Below are 22,264 nucleotides of genomic sequence, written 5' to 3'. Positions count from 1 at the left end.
ACAACCCTGGCGTTGCAAGCGCCATGCTCTACCAACTGAGCCACACGGGACCAGCCTTGCTCTTCAGTCCACCCATTAGTCACAAATGCATTATTGCATATTCAGTACATGCTTAATTTGATCAGGAATGTTGGACCATAGGCATCACTGATCTCTACAGGGAGTTTTTGCAGTGGAAATTATAAATCAGATGTTTAGATTTGTCTTGAAACTAAGTCTAAAATTACATTTCAAAATGCCACACACAGGGGGCACCGCTCTAACTAAACACACAAAAAAATGCTTAAACTAAAGCAATACCTAAAAAAGGCTTTAAGTTATATTAAAATACAAGATATGTAAATTCAAACAGTATACTCTACAAGCAGAGTTTGTACTACATATGAGAAGTCACATGTCACACAAGTCCTTAAAACACACCATGGAATTGAGAATCAAGACTAGATTCTGGAGTGCTTTTGGAACAGATATGCAGCAGAATCGTATTTGCTGGCTTGACCCATAAAACTATAGACTGCACTTGTCGCTAAATAAAAACAAATAAACAATTGTAGGCTTGAGTAGCATTGGTATGGAAGGTAGAACATCACCAAGAGGCAGACTGATTCAAGCTGTTATATGACTTTTCCATCAGCTGAGATTGAAATGACAGTATTGTTTGGCCATCGGCAAACAGCAGTTTTATGGATGTAGCTACAGTGGAGGACACCTAAATTGAGTCTGCCCCCTGGTGTTCAAACATGCGCTCAAGCATGCAGTCTGAGAATGGTCCTATACCTAAACCTTGAGTGCCAATTTGGTATGAGAACAGCTCACACTTTGGAATGGTAAAGCTTGAAAAACATAATAAAAATCAAAAACTTTGCTTAATTAATGCATTATCAAAACCAGCATAGAGAATGTGAAATATGTTGCAAATTAATGAGTGCCAGGACATGCTCTAATACCAGGTCAAACACACAAAACAAAGCTTTTGCTTCTGATAAACAAGGTAAGGAGAACGTAGCGATGGAAAATTAAAATGATAAACACAAATAAATGGGAATAATCCTCATCTGAACATGAGTAACAGATCTCCAAGCTCATAGTCTGATTTCCACAGTAAAATACAGTGAGGTTCACCACACAAAGTCAGAGAAAAAAACAGAAGTAAAATCCCAACACGAAATATGATGAGTTTTAGATGAGTTGTAAAATAAATGGTAGTGACGTGGGTACAGACAGACATCCAGTATACTGTCTGGTCCTGTATGAGACTGGGACTGGTGCTTCACTGGGCACACAGGGCACCATACCCGCTGATCGAAAAAAAAATACATGGTTTAGATTAAAAGATTAGACAGACCCAAATGATGCAACCATGAACAGTACTAATTCAACATACAAAATAACTTGACACTTAAAAGAAAGTAAAACAGTTTCATGCTTTATCATATTTTAGGGTTTTCTATGAAGAATGCAGGCTGTGTGCCCTCTTTACCTATCTTCATCCATGTTCTCATAAAAATCTTCATCCAGCTCCAGGTCCAGTTCATTGCCAATGCCAGAGTCCCGTGGTGCCATGAATAAACTAACACACGGAGACAAAAGCAAATGTTGCTCACTATAGACCACTTCAATGTATAAGCAATTATTTCAGGGATGGCATATAAGTATTTTGGACATTGGCCAGTAAACATTCAGATGTCACTGGTCTGGCTCATTTTCTACTAGCCCAGAGTGAAAAGTACTAGCACGGGGCTAGCTTAATTTCTATCCCTTCCCTGGTTCTTTGGCTATTTTGAATGACTGCCTAGGACACTTATACATGTATCCATTTAGCTTTGAGCAAAGTATTTATTGCTCCCGAGTGACGTGGCGGTCTCAGGCACTGCATCTCAGTGCTAGAAGCGTCACTACAGACCCTGGTTTGATTCCAGGCTGTATCACAACCGGCCGTGATTGGGAGTCTCATAGGGCGGCGCACAATTGGCCCAGCATTGTCAGGGTTAGAGTTTGGCCGGGCTAGGCCATCATTGTAAATAAGAAATTGTTCTTAACTGACTTGCCTAGTTAAATAAAGGTACAATTAAATAAATAAAATATTGTCAGTATGCAGTTATATTGTCTATGACCAACCATGTACAGATTATAAACAGATGATTTCCACTCAGATAAAAGAATACCATACCCATATAACTGACACGTCAAATGGACATTAGAAGTTAAAAGGGTATAGTTCACTCAAAAACGTAATTTTTTATTTTGTTCATATGTCAACTGTTAATACAATCCCAAATAATTGTGTAGTCAGCAGTCAACTTTTCAAGGTGGAGTACTTTCAGTACAGAGGAAAAAACGGTAGTGATGTGTTTTTCAGACTTCAGTCTTACCTGACCGAGCGGCATGTGAAGAAGACAATCCTCTTCAGCCTTGTGTTGTAGAAGAAATAGTTGAAGGACCACATGTTGCCCTCCTCTCCGTACGGGTCAGAGTCCAGGTCTGGGTTGTAGCTGCAACGTCCAAAACAATATGGCCTTTACATTCTTGTTTACAAATTGCATGTATGCCTCCCCTCAACGGAAAACAAAATAACACAGAAAATTGATTATTGCTCTGTGAAAACAGTACCACTCCCCAAGACACTGGTCATATATCTGAAAGGATTGTAAGCAATATGGTAGTGGCTCCACCTAGCACTCTGATGCTTGTGCCAGAGTTTCTAGTAATAGTTCTGCCAACTCCGGACCACACATACCCTCTCTATCGTTAAGAAAAAGTGGCGTTGCTCACCTGTAGATGTCACACTCGGTCAGGCAGATCTCAGCGTCGATGGCCTCCCACAGCTGGGGCTGAAGCAGACTATAATCCTCCCCGACCGCCGCCGACAGACTACTGTTCACCGCGTTGAACACCTGAAGTCACACACTATGTTAATAATGGCATACAAATGCATAACTTTCGTGTATATCCAGCCAGGTAAGAATTCAGCAAAGACTGTCCCTGACTAGACATATAGTTTCAAGCACTGTGTGCTATACTTGACATTTTTTTGTTAATATGTTAGTCCCCTTGCGTAGCCTTTTGTCCTCCAGGTAATGGATTACAGTCTCATTCCATATAAGACCAGACAGGCTTTGGGTTGTGTACAAGCTGCCTCGGCACATCAAGCCCAATCAACTCATGCTGCTGTGTAGTGAAAGCCACGATGCAAAACCAGCAGAATATGGTGGTTCGGGTGTAAGCAATTCATAACAGCAACGCGAGGCATGTACAGGTACAGGCACTGTTGTGTAGGTAGGAGATGTTAAATAAATCCTCACCCAGTTAACGCTGGGCTCTCTGCTAAAGTCGTGGCTCTTCGTGCGGCTGAAGTCATAGTCGGGGCGGAAGGATTCGTTGAGGGTGGCGATCAGGTAAAAGAGGGTCTTCCTGCTGCACTTGTCAGAGAGAGGCCCTTCCCCCTCATCTCCACTCTGACTCTGGCTCAACCTGCAACCACAGCACAAAACCACAGACACACACTTGTTAGTGTTATGAACATGCTCAGTCCAAACTCATTCATACTTGTAGTGCATTCTTGTCATTTGAACTGTGCTTGACAGGAACTACATGATTCTTCTAGGTCTTCATGTGACCAGGCCATGGGCATTACATAATACAGATAGAAGTGTAATGACTAGAACATATTCAATTTACTATCACTATGTTATACATCTACTTTAGTGTGTGCTCTACATGCATTAGCTACATTTATCTACAAAACACTGACCATTTCTCCCCATTACTGAATAGACCTCTGAGTTCCTATGGTGTAGTGTGGACTGAAGTCTTACTTGTTGGGGCTTATTCCTGAGGACTGTGGAGGGGACAGGGCTTCCAGGACATGAGGCAGTCCCTCCTGACAGAACTGCTTGAACATCTGCTTGTCCTCGCCTGCCATCTTGCAAGAGTAGCTCTCGATCCTGAGAAAAGACAGAGCATGGTTCATCACATCATGGATACACTTAAACAAATGATGTGGTTGCTGAAAATCTATTTCCTGTGTAACACAGTTCAGTTACGTTAGATCTTCATAGTGAGGCATTGAAATGTTGGCCAATTCTGTGCAAATGTTGTCCATTTGTAGGTCTACATAGCAAATGGGCTATTGGCACCATGGACATGTTGATAACTTACCTTCCTATTATCTGACAGTCCCCCGTTTCAATGGTGAGTCTTGTGTTTATGGCTTCAAAACTAGAATTCTCCAGGAGTTTCATCTTGACAGTTTATTTATTTTTATTATGCAAAATATTAAGTGTTTAAAATGCATATACTCATCCCCTATCTAGCCCCTAGGCTTAGAGACGACCGTAAAGGCTACAATCTGCCACCACCAGGAGGTCAGGTCGCCAATTCTGATAAACAAAATGACACTTGTCTTTTTCGCAATCATCTGTCTTACACGTTAGTTAGATATTCAACAATGGTCGTACGAATTTAACGAACCTAACAATTAACTATGCACTGMCCCACATCAAATAAACTCGGTCAAATGTGTCGTTCAAAAAACAGCGAACGCACAAACTTTTCAGGCCTTACTGTATCCAGCTGGAAACATTTCGTGCAATAACAATGATTGCCTTGAATTTAAATACCTCCGACCACAGAGCTAACTGGCCGTGGAGATCCTCAGCTCGCGCGCACAAAACAGTTTGTTGTATCTAGCGCTCACTTAATGCAATACCAAAGTAATCAATTTCAATCACAAACTTTAAATTAAATATTGCATGATTAATTTACGGATGATGTAAAGATCTTTGTCGAGGGCTTATGGCACTTATATGTCTGATAAAAATGTCTTCCTTTTTACTGTGAAATTTCCAATACCTGCCATTAAATAAACTGAAATTAGATAGACAGTTCTTCATCCCAGCTTTTGTATCAGAATTTGAAGAGAAATCCCAGGCTTCTCGAAGCCTTTCGCCTTCGCTATGCACCTGAATTTGTTTGTAAAAACGGCAACCCAGTTTAGATGTTTTGATCCTTCCTCAATGTAACTYCACTTCCTTCTTCTCTCCAAGGCCAGTTCCTCTTTTACCGGATATTTCCTCGAGAGGGCGCCATGGGGGCCAGATAAACATGCAAAGACGTAGCTAGTTATTATAACACTCCCTTGCTCATCGTCCAGCTACAGACTTTCACTTGCATTAGTTAGTTAGCTAGTTAAAACACACACACAAATATATTTAAATTATTAAAATACGTATTGGTCTATATGGATATCATTAAACGGCAGTATGTCATCACTATATATGTACAGTACTGATATGTCATAAATTGGAATGTGCAAATTGCTCCTTTAAAACGTATTTCCTGAATATAGCTACGTTTCGTTTCGCTTTTCATTTAGACTTCTGATCAGTGACGTGTATTCATGGATGCAAAGGGAAGGCTTCCCCCCCAAAAATGGACCAATACTAAAAAAAAAAAATATTTCGACTGTCTGTGTTTCATAATTTGCCTTCAATTCGCAAGAGGCTGAATGTATCTCACACGAGAAAGCATACGGCGAGCAAAACAGCGCCCCTCTGTCACTCTACGTGTAAGCCATCTACCTGATGCAGTCTGGTCCAAACGAGTATGATATTGCAGTCTGGTCCAAACGAGTATGATATTGCAGTCTGGTCCAAACGAGTATGATATTGCAGTCTGGTCCAAACGAGTATGATATTGCAGTCTGGTCCAAACAAGTATGATATTGCTGCCGCCCTAAGCATTGAAGGCCAAGGAAGCCAGCGAGCATCCGGTCTCCCTTGACAAAAAAGTATACAAAAAATGAGCCAATTAGCCTTGAGCTAAACTGAGCGAGTCCTGGCGTAGCAAAAAAAAGATGTCAAAGGAAGCCAGCTTGGATTTGGCCTCACTCCTATCATACCTCATTGATTGAAAAAATTGAATTGTTGCATCTCGTTGTGTTGTTGTCCTCCGGTGGCTGGCTAGCCATCTAGCTAAATATTCCCTTTCCTAAATTAGCCATGGATGGAGATAGGGATTTGGACTTGTGGTTTTACGTAATTCCCCATACTGGCCAATAACTATAATGCGATTCTGATCCAACCATTAATTCATACATTGTTGTGCCCCTGGCCTGAGAGGATGGAAGTGCAATATGTAGCTAGATGTAGAAGGCTAATGTTAACTAGCTAAAGTTGCCCATTCATGGAAGTTAGGTTAGAGAGCGAGCATTTTAGCCAGGTAGCCTAGGACAACAAAAAATAGAAGTGTTTTACAGTATGACAGAGTGATAGACCGTTTCATCAACATCAAAGAGAGGAGGATGGCATTGGCGTTTCTCTACAAGTAGGGTGAGTCAACATGTTTTCTACTTGCACAAATGCGCACACGCACACAGAAATCAGAATCATGGACAGCCACATCATATTTAGCTTACGTTGATTGGACTAAATTGGGTGTATCTTTTAATTGTCACTGTATTAGACTAAGCAGAGGTGATCTGATGATGTTGAAACGTTTAAACGTGAAATGGTGCTGGTATAGTGGAGGCACCTCCTGTTTTCTTTACGACTTGCTGTAACTCTCTGTGGTTCTAAATCAATAGTTGTTTAGTGGTCCGAAAATGTCAGAAACATTAACTTGCTTGACCATGATGTAGGTCATGTAACTGTCTGTTACTGTACAGTACATGCAATATGCTTTGTGGACTTCACTGGACAGAGGTTGGCTTCACCAGTGATTTTACCCACTCACCGCTACTGCTTCTGATCTTGATAATAGCTACACACGTAAATAGAAGGTTCAAGTTCTATAATTACATTCAAATTTTGAGGCGAAGGAAAGGTTGGTTTATTGTCAACAGATGTGGAAACTGTATGAAGAAGTCTGATAGCCATATTACTTAACTGAATGCTGATCGGCTGAGAATCCGCTTTGCACTTTTACCAATTTGAAGCTCAGTGCTGTAGTGAGTGTGTGACCCTGACCCATTCTATGCAAATTTCACTCAATTTTGTTAGCCTCTGGATACTTATAGCTAAAGTATAATTATGGCTAAAATATCACGTTATTTAGTTTACAATACAATATAAATATTGTCCTTAGTGTGCTGTCAAAGTGAAAGGGTGCTGTCAAAGTGAACGTTTCCATTTTGCATAATGTTGTTTTTCACTTTGTGTTATTCTTTGTATCATGATTTTCTTTTGCTTGTAATTTCATAAAATAGGTCAAACTATGTCTTCTCATGAGGTGACGTTCACAAGCAATTTAAGATTAAAAGGAGGGTAAGAATAAAGGTTATTCATAATAAAGTTAGGCTTAGCTTATGTCTGTGTGGTTCTCATTTCTGATTTCCTGATAATGTCTAAATAGGCAGGTCAATAAAGGGCCAAAGAGCAATGATAGTGACACATAATATGACATAATATGTGAAAATCAGCACATGCAATATCTGGTCTCTGACTAAGTTTAAATTAGCATTGTTCTATGCATTGATGAAAAGGTTATTTTTCTATTGCAGTGGAGGAGCTAGCCCAGTTGTTGAGTGAGGCCATCAGCTGTGGTGACAAAGAGGAAGCCAAGAGGCGCTTGGAGCAGCTGGCAGAGTTGTGTGTACCAATGTCTGTCAGGATCTCCCACAAGGCTTACTCCCAGGACTCTATTCGGTATGTGGAATCATMTAGTAGTGTTCTGTTGGTCATACTTAACATTACATAGGATTGGCCTATACTGCATATGAGAGCAAACACAAGTGGAATAATCGACATGTAACCACGAGGTACAAGGGATTGTGGATTACTTACTTTACACTTTAGCTCCCACCTTTCTCTTGAAAAACTGAATGAATAGTAAAACCTTTGTAAATGTGTTTAAGTGCAGAGTAATTCAGACCCAGTTACCTTTTCTGGTTGCTTTGCTGCAGTTTGTAGTTGGGAGTCGGGGATGCACATTCAGATAACTATGTTCCTGTTGCCTTGTTGATAACACTCGACATGACCGTTTCAGATATGAAAGAGAAGGTAAAACAAATTATTGATGCAACTCCATTTTCATCAACAGCAATTGAACGATATCATATTTATTTTTTAAATATGTCATATATTTTTTCTCTGATATTTATTCATTGTCTTTAATACACATATTTGTATGAAAACAAGTAGAGACAGAGCTCCCATGTATTGTTGAATCTCTCTACAGATCAATACTAACTATGAATTTAATCCATCTCTGCAGAGCTGGGTGATCGGGAAGCGTCTGGCCCAGGACTAACACTCAGCCATTGGTTGAGGAAGAATGAAGACCAGGCCTACTTGTACATCAAGTTTGCCCATGCTGTCAACCTCAGCTGGGATCAACTGAACCAGGAGGAGCACCATCGGCTAGACCGTAAGGACACTCCACCCTACAGCACCAGTTGGTCTTCCAAAAATAACCTATTATACTGAGCAAGGCCCACAGGTTGTCAGTATATCAGCTTGTGACACACACATGCACACTTAAAGGATAGGTAGCCTAAATGTAACCACATGTAATATATGGATTTTCATTAGTATACGCATCAAAAGTCCCAATGAAAGGTTACACCTTCCTTTAACATCTTTTGAGTTATTAAATAAAACCGATCAGAATTCCGAAGAATGCCGAAGTCAGATTTTTTTTTGCGGGATGTGACATAATATGGAAGACCCGGCAAGCCAGCATATTCCCTATGTGTAAACTCCAACAGAAATAACTTCAAATGTATAACTTCAAATAAAACAAAAACAAATAGTTTACACCAAGGTTATTGTAGTTTTATTGTAGTTTTTATATTAATATTTGAAATTCAGTTTAGTTTCAGTTAGATTTCAGACTTGATTTACTAGTTTTTATTGATTTTGAGTTCATACAATTATTTATATTTTGTGATTATATTATCAAGTTTCAGTTTTAGTGTAGCCTTATGCGTGGGAGGCTAGGAGCCATTTATGTGCTGTAGGCCTATAGTTACGCCTACTCCCGCTCTCTCACACCAGGTCTACTAACCCCCGTCCAGGCAACCCACATTATGCACAGCTAGCAGCCATCATTGCGCACACCTTCTACCCTTTGTTACGCACACCTGGACTTCATTATCACCCTGATTACGCTCCCTTTATTTAGCCTTCAGTAGCCTCAATCTTCAGGCAGTATTGGTTTTGTTTACGTTCTGTACGTTACTCCTGTTTTGATTATCTTCATGTTTCTTAGTATTAAACTCACCTTCTCCACCTGCTTCCTGACTCCCTGCATATATGTTACAAGTTGTGTTTTTTGGGGATATCGCTTCTTGTCACTGGGGGGGCAGTAATACATAAGGTGATGTGTCAGGTTATAGGTTTGGTTAGGTTTAAATTATAAATCAGTCTTAATGTGACTTGGATATTAAAGGATAATCGTCAGTGTCTGACTTGGATTCATACATTTCTGCCACGCCTTTCGAAGCTATGGCCAGCTCTGGTTGTTGTTGATCACAGGTTTTCTCTTGCCTCTTTTGTAATGGCTTGATAGCCTTGACTATGTTCGCCCCGTTCTCAGTTACGACAAGTAGGATCTTCTCCTCTGGTATGTCCCATGTGTCCAATGTGCTGTCAATTACCTCTACGGTGTGTGGATGCTAAYTCCGATGGATGTTGAGCAACGCATTTTTACATTTCATTTTAATTTCACCTTTATTTAACCAGGTAAGCCCGTCGAGAACAAGTTCTTATTTACAACTGCGACCTGGCAGTGTGACACAAAGCAGTGTGACACAAACAACAACACAGAGTTACACATGGAATAAATAAACGTACAGTCAATAACACAATAGAAAAGTCTATATACAGTGTGTGCAAATTAAGTAAGATTAGGGAGGTAAGGCAATAAATAGGCCATAGTGGCGAAATAATTACAATTTCACAAATAAACACTGGAGTGATAGATGTGCAGAAGATGAATGTGCAAGTAGAGATACTGGGGTGCAAAGGAGCAAAAATAATAACATATATAAATAAAATAAATAACAATATGGGGATGAGGTAGTTGGATGGACTATTTACAGGTGGGCTATGTACAGGTGCAATGATCTGTAAGCTGCTCTGATAGTTGATGCTTAAAGTTAGTGAGGGAGATATGTCTCCAYCTTCAATGATTTTTGCAATTCGTTCCAGTCATTGGCAGCAGAGAACTGGAAGGAAAGGCAGCCAAAAGGAGGAATTGGCTTTGGGGGTGACCAGTGAAATATACCTGCTGGAGTGCGTGCTATGGGTGGGTGCTGCTATGGTGATCAGTGAGCTGAGGTAAGGTGGGGCCTTACCTATCAAGGACTTATAGATGACCTGGAGCCAGTGGGTTTGGCGACGAATATGAAGTGAGGGCCAGCCAACGAGAGCATATAGGTCGCAGTGGTGGGTAGTATATGGGGCTTTGGTGGCAAAACAGATGGCACTGTGATAGACTGCATCCAATTTTCTGAGTAGAGTGTTGGAGGCTATTTTGTAAATGACATCGCCGAAGTCAAGGATCGGTAGGATAGTCAGCTTTACGAGGGTATGTTTGGCAGCATGAGTGAAGGAGACTTTGTTGCAAATTCAGATTTAATTTAGGATTGGAGATGCTTAATATGAGTCTGGAAGGAGAGTTTACAGTCTAACCAGACACCTAGGTATTTGTAGTTGTCCACATATTCTAAGTCTGAACCATCCAGTAATGATGCTAGGCGGGCGGGCAGGTGCGGGCAGCGATCGGTTGAAGAGCATGCATTTAGTTTTACTTGCATTCAAGAGCAGTTGGAGGCCACGGAAGGAGAGTTGTATGGCATTGAAGCTCGTCTGGAGGTTAGTTAACACAGTGTCCAAAAAGAAGGGCCAGAAGTATACAGAATGGTGTCGTCTACGTAGAAGTGGATCAGAGAATCACCGGCKGCAAGAGCGACATCATTGATGTATACAGAGAAAAGAGTCGGCCCGAGAATTGAACCCTGTGGCACCCCCATAGAGACTGCCAGAGGTCCGGACAACAGGCCCTCCGATTTGACACACTGAACTCTGTCTGAGAAGTAGTTGGTGAACCAGGCGAGGCAGACATTTGAGAAACCAAGGCTGTTGAGTCTGCTGATAAGAATGCAGTGATTGACAGAGTCGAAAGCCTTGGCCAGGTCGATCAATGCGGCTGCACAGTATTGTCTTTTGTCGATGGCGATTATGATATCATTTAGGATCTTGAGCGTGGCTGAGGTGCACCCATGACCAGCTCGGAAACCAGATTGCATAGAGGAGAAGGTACGGTGGGATTCGAAATGGTCGGTGATCTGTTGTGCCTTGCCTATGCTGTGCCTTGTTGGAGGAGGGGTGATAGAAGTAGACTGATATGCATATAAAAGAAGCAGTCAGTCATTTCTTGCTCCATCCGTAAACACACAGGGTTGTTTTTCATGCCTCTTTCAGAATCTCCTTAACTTTAAGGATTGCTGTATCCATTTGCAAAGCAATCAACCCGTGCCAGGCCTCAGTCTTGCCAGACTGGATGAATAAATTAACCATTGCTTTTATTTTTGTAAACTCATTTGAATGAGGTTGCCATGTTTCTGCTCTTTTCATGCAAACTGTTCAAGTTGGTTGTCCTGATGTGCAGCTACTGGTTGCCGTTGACTTGCAGCTACGAATAGCTGTTGGCTGTCTTTCTTGTCTTTATTCTGAAACTGTTTGTATGATTCTTTGTGGGCGCTGTATAGATTAACTTTGAGGTAGGTTGGGTTTTCCCTTTTATCTCTGTTCTACACACGCTACCATCTTCTGACACTGCAATACATTTTCTTTTGTCCTTTCCAGCAATGTACTCAAAACAATCCCATACAGGGCTTTACCTTTTGCTGCCGCTGTTGTTCACGCCTATGGTTCTGCGCTTGCCCACAGATTTCTTCCCTTAGCTACTGATAGCTAGTGATAGTGATGAATAGGCCTATTTGAAACATCGCCATCGACTGGCAAGATTTACACACCAGATTCAGAAGCTCGAAAAACCCATTAGAAAAAAGCTTGCAAACCCCATTACATTTTCGCACAAATTAAAAAATATATATATACACTGCTCAAAAAAATAAAGGGAACACTTAAACAACACAATGTAACTCCAAGTCAATCACACTTCTATGAAATCAAACTGTCCACTTAGGAAGCAACACTGATTGACAATAAATTTCACATGCTGTTGTGCAAATGGAATAGACAAAAGGTGGAAATTATAGGCAATTAGCAAGACACCCCCAAAAAAGGAGTGATTCTGCAGGTGGTGACCACAGACAACTTCTCAGTTCCTATGCTTCCTGGCTGATGTTTTGGTCACTTTTGAATGCTGGCGGTGCTCTCACTCTAGTGGTAAGCATGAGACGGAGTCTACAACCCACACAAGTGGCTCAGGTAGTGCAGTTCATCCAGGATGGCACATCAATGCGAGCTGTGGCAAAAAGGTTTGCTGTGTCTGTCAGCGTAGTGTCCAGAGCATGGAGGCGCTACCAGGAGACAGGCCAGTACATCAGGAGACGTGGAGGAGGCCGTAGGAGGGCAACAACCCAGCAGCAGGACCGCTACCTCCGCCTTTGTGCAAGGAGGTGCACTGCCAGAGCCCTGCAAAATGACCTCCAGCAGGCCCAAGGTTTACCAGCCTGATAAGCAGGAGGTTAGCAGAGACTCCAGCTAGAGGAGATGGCCACTTTACAGTACCAGCAGGTGAATGCTTTGTACTGTACATGGATGCAAGATATAAGATCATGTCATCATTAAATATAGCTAAAAAGAGACTTGTGTGGGTTTTTCTTATTCCACTACTATACTGAGCAAAAATATGCAACATGCAACAATTTTAAAGATTTTACTAAGTTAAAGTTCATGTAAGGACATCAGTCAATTGAAATAAATKAATTAGGCCGGATCTATGAATTTCACAGGTCTGGGCAGGGGTGCAGCCATGGGTGGGCTTGGGAGGGCATAGCGACTGGAACGAGCTGCAAAAAACACTAAAACTGGACCATTTTATCTCCATCTCTTCATTCAAAGACTCAGTCTTGAGCTTACTGACAGTTGTAGCTGCTTCGCGTGATGTATTGTTGTCTCTACCTTCTTGCCCTTTGTGCTGCTGTCTGTGCCCAATAATGTTTGTACCATGTTTTGTCCTGCCACCATGTTGTGCTGCTGCCATGTTGTGTTGCTACCATGTTGTTGTCATGTTGTGTTTTGATGTGTTGCTGTCATGCTATGATGTTGTCTTACTATAGGTATTTCGTTATGTAGTGGTGTGGTGTCTCTCTTGTCGTGATGTGTGTTTTGTCCTATATTTATATTTAATTTTTTATATTTAATCTCAGCCCCTGTCCCCGCAGGAGGCTTTTTGCCTTTTGGTAGGCCGTCATTGTAAATAAGAATTTGTTCTTAACTGACTTGCCTTGTTAACTAAAGGTTAAATACAACAACAAAAAAACACTTGGCAGCCTGTCCCACCCACTGGTGAGCCAGGCCCAGCCAATCAGAATGAGTTTTCTCCCACAAAAGGGCTTTATTACAGTCATAAACACTCCTCAGCACCCCCACCCACCCTCAGACAATCACACAGGTGAAGAAGCCGGATGTGGAGGTCCTGGGCTGGTCTGGTGACATGAGGTCTGCGGTTGTGAGGCAGGTTAAATGTACTGCTAAATTCTCTAAAATTACGTTGGAGGCAGCTTATGGTAGAGAAATGAACAATACTGAGCATTGTATTGGCAACAGTTCTGGTGGACATTCCTGCAGTCAGCATGCCAATTGCACGCTCCCTCAAAGCTTGAGACYTCTGTGGCTTTGTGTTGTGTGACAAAACTGCACATTTTAAAGTGACCTTTTATTGTCCCCCAGCACAAGATGCACCTACGTAATGATCATGCTGTTTAATCAGCTTCTTGATATGCCACACCTGTCAGGTGGATGGATTATCTTGGCAAAGGAGAAAGGCTCATTAACAGGGATATAAACARATTTGCTGTGGTGGAAAAAGTACCCATACTTGAGTAAAAGTAAAGATACCTTAATAGAAAATGACTCAAGTAAAAGTGAGTCACCCAGTAAAATACTATTTGAGTAAAAGTCTGAAATTATTTGGTTTAAAATGTACTTAAGTCTCAAAAGTAAATGTAATCGCTCAAATATACTTAAGTAAGTGGGATGATAAAAGCATTGGAGGAAGAGCGGGAGAGGAATGTCCTGAGTGGTGGKAACGGACGCCCACAGCCTCGTCTCCAACACAGAGGAGCTGGACTGTCCTATCTGCTACTGCTCCATTCCGCCAGTGGAGGGAGCCACACTGCGGTATTGCCTGCATGTTTTCTGCATGTATGACACATCTTGACTACTGGCTTCCATTGTCTCGTGCACAAAGAAATAAAGCTACAACTATTGAGACAAAGCCCTGGCTGGTATTCTCTTGAGTAGATCACTGTCGCTCCACTGCTATTAATAATATAGACATGAAATACTAATTTATGTTTAATCTGAAATAAATGGAAATCTAATAGGATTGTTGTCTTACTCACCTTGTATCAATATTAAATATGTTTCTGTGAATGTTTCATCTGTAATAAATAAAAAACTAACAACACTGCCATCTAAATAATAAAGTAATTAGAGATGTGTACAGGTTAAATACCTTGTTATTTGGGTGTGTTCTCTAAACTGGGAGTGTCTTAAAGTAACCATAGTGAACAATATGGATGCAGAAGTGACCTGCCCTTATGAGGACGAAAACTACAGCTGTGATAGCAAGCTGCATGACCGGGAGATCAAATCTGTGAGTCCTGCTGGTGCTCTCACTCCTAGCCTGGCAGCCAGTCTGTTTATGCTTTGTTGGTTAAAGAAAAAACAGGCCTGTACCCAGGCTATCTCACGATGGTTATCTGTATCAAGTGATGACATTACCTTGTATAATTTATGTGAAAGATACACATCACCATAACACATATTTAGTCGATTCTGTTGTACTTTACACAGTGACCTGTTCTTTGTCTCTTTAGCTTCTCTCTCAGGAGGAGCCCCGGAAGTTTCTAGAGCTGAGGCTCAGTATCACTGAGACGAGGAGTGAGACAGCTACCAGTGCAAAACTCCTGACTGCGCTGGCTGGGGCATCTTTGGGGCATCTTTGAGGACAAAGTCAACGAGCTTATGTGTGAGCTCTGCAGAGAACAACTGTCTCCTCTGCAAGGTATGTCAACTTTCTCTCTCACTCCTCCTCCCTGGTCCACCCTTGAATGCTAAAATAAATGATAAAGATGGGTGCCTGGACAACAACCTTTTTGTCTACCTCTTTTTAAGGCCATCCACAAAGACAGAAACTGCAAGGAGTTTCAAGACAATCTCCGGATCAGAGCTGAGAAAGACATGGCTGCAAACAGACCACACAGATGCTGGAGGTAATGTGGTAACAGACAGATAGTTATTTCCCTCTAAGTGGTAGAGCCCTGTTTCTGCTCACCATTTCAATCAATCAGCTGATGTCACGTAGTGCTGTACAGAAACCCAGCCTAAAACCCCAAACAGCAAGCAATGCAGGTGTAGAAGGACATAGGAAAAACTCCCTAGAAAGGCCGGAACGTAGGAAGAAACCTAGAGAGGAACCAGGCTATGAGGGGGGGCCAGTCCTCTTCTGGCTGTGCCGGGTGGAGATTATAACAGAACATGGCCAAGATGTTCAAATGTTCATAGATGACCAGCAGGGTTAAATAATAAGAATCACAGTGGTTGTAGAGGGTGCAACAGGTCAGCACCTCAGGAGTAAATGTCAGTTGGCTTTTCATAGTCGATCATTCAAAGTATCCAGGTCAGGTCGCAGTTGTAAATGAGAACTTGTTCTCAACTGGCCTACCTGGTTAAATAAAGGTGAAATATATATTTTTTATCTCTACCGCTCCTGCTGTCTCCAGAGAGTTGAAAACAGCAGGTCTGGGACAAGGTAGCACGTCTGGTGAACAGGTCACGGTTCCATAGCCGCAGACAGAACAGTTGAAACTGGAGCAGCAGCACGACCAGGTGGACTGGGGACAGCAAGGAGTCATCAGGCCAGGTAGTCCTGAGGCATGGTCCTAGGGCTCAGGTAGAGAGAGGTAGAGAGAGAGAGAGAGAGAGAGAGAGAGAGAGAGAGAGAGAGAGAGAGAGAGAGAGAGAGAGCACCACTAGAGGGATATCTTACTATCCTGAGACAAGGCCGAGTATAGCCCACGAAGATGTCCCCCACGGCACAAACCCAAGGGGGAGCGCTAACCCGGACAGGAAGATCATGTCAGTGATAAAAGAGCACCAGTGACTCAGCCCCTGTTATAGAGTTTGAGGCAGAGAATCCCAGTGGATTCCCACCAAACCTGTTTTTGATTGAACATGAGATACTATCAGCCTATTACACTACTGAACTGCAATATGAAGCCTATAGGGAGTTTTGATGAAACATACTATCGGCCTATTACACTACTGAACTATTATGAGAAGTCTAAAGGTGAACTTGACCTTGATTAAACCTACAATTGGCTTATTACACTATTGAACTGTGATATGATATCTATGGGTAAACCTAACCGTGAGCTTCTGTTGTCTTCTTCGATAGTCCTTACTGCAGAACGTGGAGGCCATGCACTGTCCAAAGTAATAATTCAGAAGCAGGATGGCTGTGACTGGATCTTCTGACTGATGTGTAAGACGGAGATCTACTGGGTCACCCGGCCGGCTCGCTGGGGACCAAACGTAAGACAGTTTCTTTTACAGTTACTGTTAATCCGACAGTTACAGTTACTCTGACGTTTACAGCTACTCTTAAGATAAGACAATTACTCTTCAGTTACAGTTATTCTGACATTTACAGCTACTCCGAACATAAGACAATTACTCTTCAGTTACAGATATTCTGACATTTACAGCTACTCCGAACATAAGACAATTACTCTTCAGTTACAGTTATTCTGACATTTACAGCTACTCCGAACATAAGACAATTACTCTTCAGTTACAGTTACTCTTATAAATACACCTACTACAAACTGTACTCTTACAGTTACAGCTACTCTGCCTCCCCACTCTAATACCTCACCATACTAGACTATTCTTCTTAGACCTACCCTACGGCTCCATTTCAAACATATCACTATGGTCACCAAATTTGAGCTAAGATAAACTTACCATGCCCAGTTTGACTGTTATACTCTTTATTAAGGCATTCAGATATCTTAGATCAGATAGAATCCATCTGATTTCTCATTTTACATCTAAGTAGGTAAACACTTCCCAGTGATAACCTAAAATACACTACATTACCAAAAGTATGTGGACACCTGCTCGTCAAACATCTCATTCCAAAATCATGGGCATTAATATGGAGTTGGTCCCCCTTTTGCTGCTWTAACAGCCTCCACTCTTCTGGGAAGGCTTTCCACTAGATTGCTGCGGAGACTTGCTTCCATTTAGCTACAAGAGCATTAGTGAGGTCGAGCACTGATGTTGGGCAATTTGCCCCGGCTCGCAGTCGGCGTTCCAATTCATCCCAAAGATGTTCGATGGAGTTGAGGTCAGGGCTCTGTGCAGGCCAGTCAAGTTTGTTCACATCGAACTCGACAAACCATTTCTGTATGGACCTTGCTTTGTGCACGGGGGCATTGTCATGCTGAAACAGGAAATGTCCTTCCCCAAACTGTTGCTGCAAAGTTGGAAGCTTAGAATCGTCTAGAATGTCATGTATGCTGTAAGGCTAAGATAAGATAAGATTTCCATTAACTGGAACTAAGGGGGCTAGCCTGAACCATGAAAAACAGCCCCAGACCATTATTCCTCCTCCACCAAACTTTACAGTTGGCATTATGCATTTAGGTAGGTAGCAGTCTCCTGGCATCCACCAAACCCAGATTCGTCCGTCGTACTGCCAGATGGGGAAGCGTGATTCATCACTCCAGAGAACGCTTTTCCACTGCTCCAGAGTCCAATGGCAGTGAGCTTTACACCACTCCAGCTGACGCTTGGCATTGCGAATGATGATCTTAGGCTTGTGTGCTGCTGCTACATGGAAACCCATTTCATGAAGATCACGACAAACAGTTATTGTGCTGACGTTGCTTCCAGAGGCAGTTTGGAACTCGGTAGTGAGTGTTGCAACCGATTTTTACGAGCTACAACTCAGAGACAACTCAGGAAGCTGTTGATGTTGAGTCAATGGGGTGCGTTGCCACCCTAAATGCCAGAACTGCCACTGAGGGGCCCCACTCCATCTCAACGTAGTGCTGGGTGGGTAGTCCATATGGGGACACACCATAAAGAATCATAGAGGACTCGAGTGCCCAAAAGCCTGTTTTAGCATGAGCTGCGCCATTGAGGACTTTTATCATTTTGAAGTAGTCAACTGGGTGGGACTTCTTATGGGTTAAGGAAGGATTACATAATTCCATCCAGGTCATCAGGAGGGACCAGCCAATGAATTATGCTTGTGAGCAAACATTCCATAACTGCAGGTGGCAGTAAATCGCCAACCTTGGCTTTATACCTGTTCAAATAACACACTCCAGGTGGCGGTGTGGACCCTTTCAGTTTGTTTACCAACTCAGAAGTAGTTGAATAAGAAAATGGACCACTTCAAAATGGAGTTGGCCTCATTGGCACTACTCGTGTGTGCACAGACACCAAAATGGGACAGATACAAGAAGAGTCCTCTATCATTCTCTATGGTACAAACCCAGGCAAGGATGACTCATTTTCCATCCTCAATTACAGGGCAGGAAAACAGCACATTTCCTASAATTCTACACATTTTGCCATGTTTTAGTTATTTACAACATTAACAATGTCTACACTGTATTTCTGATCAATTTGATGTTATTTTAATGAACGAAAAATGTGCTTTTCTTTCAAAAACAAGGACATTTCTAAGTGACCCCAAACCTTTGAACGGTAGTGTAGCTTCAGCCGGCTGGTGTGTGACCGTGGCAAAGTTGGTTGGACATTAGATAGCCTATCTCTGGGGCTAGTTAGGGACCGTCAATAAATTACACAATATAAATGGAACTATATTTTCATGTTGCACATCTTTTAGTTGTCTCATTAAATGCTTTAAATATTTTATATGAATTTATACAATTTACCCTTGACTTATTTCACATTTGTTGTGTTACAGCTTGAATTCAAAATGGATTAAATATWATTTTTTTCTCACCCATCTACACACAATACCCCATAATGACAGTGAAAACATATATTTTTTAATGTTTGCAAATGTATTGAAAATGAAATACAGAAATATCTAATTTACATAAGTATTCACCCCTGAGTCAATAAATGTTAGAATTGGCAGCAATTACAGCTGTGAGTTTTTCTGGGTAAGTCTCTAAGAGCTTTGCACAGCTGAATTGTACAATAATTGCGCATTATTATTAAAACAATTATTCAAGTCAAGTTGGTTGTTGATCATTGCTAGACAGACATTTTTAAGTCTTGCCATAGATTTTCAAGACGATTTAAGTCAAAACTGTAACTAGGCCACTCATGTCGTCTTGGTAAGCAACTCCAGTGTATGTTTGGCCTTGTGTTTTAGGTTATTGTCCTGCTGAAAGGTGAATTTGTCTCCCAGTGTTTGTTGGAAAACCAGGTTTTCCTAAAGGATTTTGCCTTTGCTTAGCTCTATTAGTTTATTTTTATCCTAAAAAACAAGCATACCCATAACATAATGCAGCCACCACCATGCTCGAAAATATGAAAAGTGGTCCTCAGTGATGTGTTGTGTTGGATTTGCCCCAAATATAACGCTTTGTATTCAGGACAAAAAGTTCATTTCTTTGCCACATGTTTTGCAGTTTCACTTTAGTGCTTTATTGTAACTACAATGTTGTTGATCCATCCTCAGTTATCTCCTATCACAACCATTAAACTCTGTAATGTTTTAAAGTCCCATTGGCCTCATGGTGAAATCCCTGAGAGGTTTCCTTCCTCTCCGGCGAATGAGTTAGGAAGGACGCCTGTATCTTTACAGTGACTGGGTGTATTGATACACCATCCAAAGTGTAATTAATAACTTCACCTTGCTGAAAGGATATTCAATGTCTGCTTTTAAGTTTTTTACCCATCTACCTATAGGTGTGCTTCTTTGCGAGGCATTGGAAAACCTCACTGGTCTTTGTGGTTGAATATAATGTTTGAAATTCACTGCTCGACTGAGGGACCATACAGATAATTGTATGTGTGGGGTACAGAGAAAAAATTAAAACCTGTTATTGCACACAGTGAGTCCATGCAACTTATTATGTGACTTGTTAAGCAAATTTTGACTCCTGAACTTATTTAGGCTTGCCATAAAAAAGTTATTATTATTTATTTATTTTTGAATACTTATTGACTCAAGACATTTCAGCTTGTCATTTTTAATGAATTTGTAAACATTTCCAAAAACATAATTCCWCTTATTGGGTATTGTGTGTAGGCCATTGACACAAAATCTAAATTTAATCAATTTATATTCAGGCTGTAACAAAAAAAATGGGAAGAATTCAAGGGGTGTGAACATTTTATGAAGGAACTTTATAGTTGGTTTGAGGTTAAGTCGTTGAAATTTGGAACTATTGACATTTAAAAAATATTGTCCCATATATATTTTGTAATTTACTGATGGTCCCTAACTAGCCCCATAGGTATATCGAATGTCAAACCAAATTGACCATGGGTGTTACGATCGATCGGTCCCGTGCAACTGCTCCCCAAATTGATGATTACTTGGGTGCTGCCAGCTGTTGGCAGCATTGAAATAAACCCAACCCAAGGAAAACTGTTAGGGTACCCTTCATTCCGTGACACCAATTTTTACTACCATCTTACAAATCTCAGTTTTGGACAAGACTGACTTTATTACCAAAATTATTATATTTTATACTGTAGTCAATTTTGACACTAGAATAAATGTTTATGTCTCATTTCGATGCCACATAGGCAGTTTTCAAAACGAGAAGTGGCTTTTTAGGGGCTGTCGCTCTTTAAAATTAATTTCCTGCAATTCTACACATTTTGCCATGGTTTATGACGTGTTCATATGCTATCTGGGGTTTCAGTGACCTCCAGGGGGCCCATAACCAACGAGTTCATATACTATCTGGGTGGGCCTTGAACACCTGAGGGTCAATAACCGACGTGTTCATACGCTGTCTGGGGGCGCCGACCTACAGGGGGCTCCCAACTGATGTGTTCATATGCTATCTGGGGGGGCCCGACTAGAGGTTGACACGGGAGTGAGAATTCATTCCTGTGTCTTATCCTGTCAATTTTGTCCCGTACTATACTGATCCCGCAACAATTATATAACGCCATAACAGTTCTATTACTTTCTTGTCCTGTCCCGATACAAATCACTCCTGTCCCTTGCTCATTTTAACCGCATGCTCAGCGCTCACGAGATGAGAGACCCTTTAGCTAGCTACTGTTTTATGCCTGCCTGCTGATAAAGGTAGTGATTGAAGACTGAAGAACACGTGTTACTGATGGGAGGGACAGGGGCCCKAAAAAATCTAAACAATATGACCTTCTAAAACGACTTATAACAAAAATAATAATTGATTCCTGTACTTCCTGTGGACTGTTGATCCTGTCCCGACCTGTCCGGAACTTAACTCTGGAGTTTCACTCTCGTTCCTACAGGAATCCTGCGGGAGTGCTGTTCCCGTGTCAACCCAGGGCAAGGGTTCAATCCTAACCTGGATTTTGAAAAACTCATGCACTGATGTCAAGAGATGATTTGTGTAAAACCTTGAGTTGTGCACATAACTTGTTAGGATTATGTTCAGTTCTTTGTGAAGACACTGGCTGGTCTTACTTCCAAAGGCACTTTATATTATTGTTTTTGTTGGAACTTTGAACACCATTGAGTGTCTGATGATTCCAGATATGAGAATAACATAACAGAATAACATTATCCTAGTGTTTAATTGATGGTTCAAAGGACATTGCTATATCACTAATTGTATTACCTAGTTGGGAGATTGATATTATTTTGCACTGTACATGCTAAATAATTTGTAATTTGGCATATCACCACCTTTATCTGACAGGGGACACTCCGTTTGAACAAAACAAGGTTGTGATATAAATTCAAGATGCTTGTTTTCTTTGTTTATGTTTTTGTTGAATGGCAAGAGTCTCCGACCCTGGAAGAATATTGAATATTGTCTTTGATGTAGAAAATAAATGTCAATGTTGGCTAATTGTTTAACTCAAGCAGTAAACTGAGACGGGTCTCCATAAAGTGCTAGTCATGACCT

At 41.4% G+C, this 22,264-nt stretch overlaps 1 protein-coding gene and 1 pseudogene across 1 annotated transcript; one reads left to right on the top strand and one right to left on the bottom strand.

The window, feature by feature from the left end:
* Positions 1 to 787: 787 nt before the first annotated feature.
* LOC111970249 (repressor of RNA polymerase III transcription MAF1 homolog) lies at positions 788 to 4,946 on the bottom strand. Its single transcript, XM_023996890.2, has 7 exons — positions 4,159 to 4,946; positions 3,816 to 3,944; positions 3,303 to 3,471; positions 2,773 to 2,894; positions 2,373 to 2,492; positions 1,481 to 1,570; positions 788 to 1,298 (listed from the first exon to the last, which is right to left on the bottom strand). Exons 1-7 carry the CDS (start codon positions 4,239 to 4,241, stop codon positions 1,271 to 1,273), a joined length of 741 nt encoding a protein of 246 aa, XP_023852658.1. The 5' UTR covers positions 4,242 to 4,946; the 3' UTR covers positions 788 to 1,270.
* A 2,266-nt stretch (positions 4,947 to 7,212) lies between these two features.
* Positions 7,213 to 16,863, top strand: LOC111970692 (ranBP-type and C3HC4-type zinc finger-containing protein 1-like; annotated as a pseudogene).
* The last annotated feature ends 5,401 nt before the right edge of the window (positions 16,864 to 22,264 follow it).

The sequence above is a fragment of the Salvelinus sp. IW2-2015 genome, linkage group LG11 (genome assembly GCF_002910315.2).
Source record: "Salvelinus sp. IW2-2015 linkage group LG11, ASM291031v2, whole genome shotgun sequence".
Classification (NCBI taxonomy): domain Eukaryota; kingdom Metazoa; phylum Chordata; class Actinopteri; order Salmoniformes; family Salmonidae; genus Salvelinus; species Salvelinus sp. IW2-2015.
This window is presented reverse-complemented; position numbering and strand designations above follow the sequence as displayed.

Coding starts and splice junctions, on each gene's coding strand:
- LOC111970249 (XM_023996890.2), bottom strand. CDS start 4,241: ATGAAACTCCTGGAGAATTCTAGTTTTGAAGCCATAAACACAAGACTC. Junction 2,493..2,772: donor ACCGAGTGTGACATCTACAG/GTGAGCAACGCC, acceptor TGGACGTTGCAG/CTACAACCCAGACCTGGACT. Junction 1,299..1,480: donor GAGAACATGGATGAAGATAG/GTAAAGAGGGCA, acceptor TTTTTCGATCAG/CGGGTATGGTGCCCTGTGTG.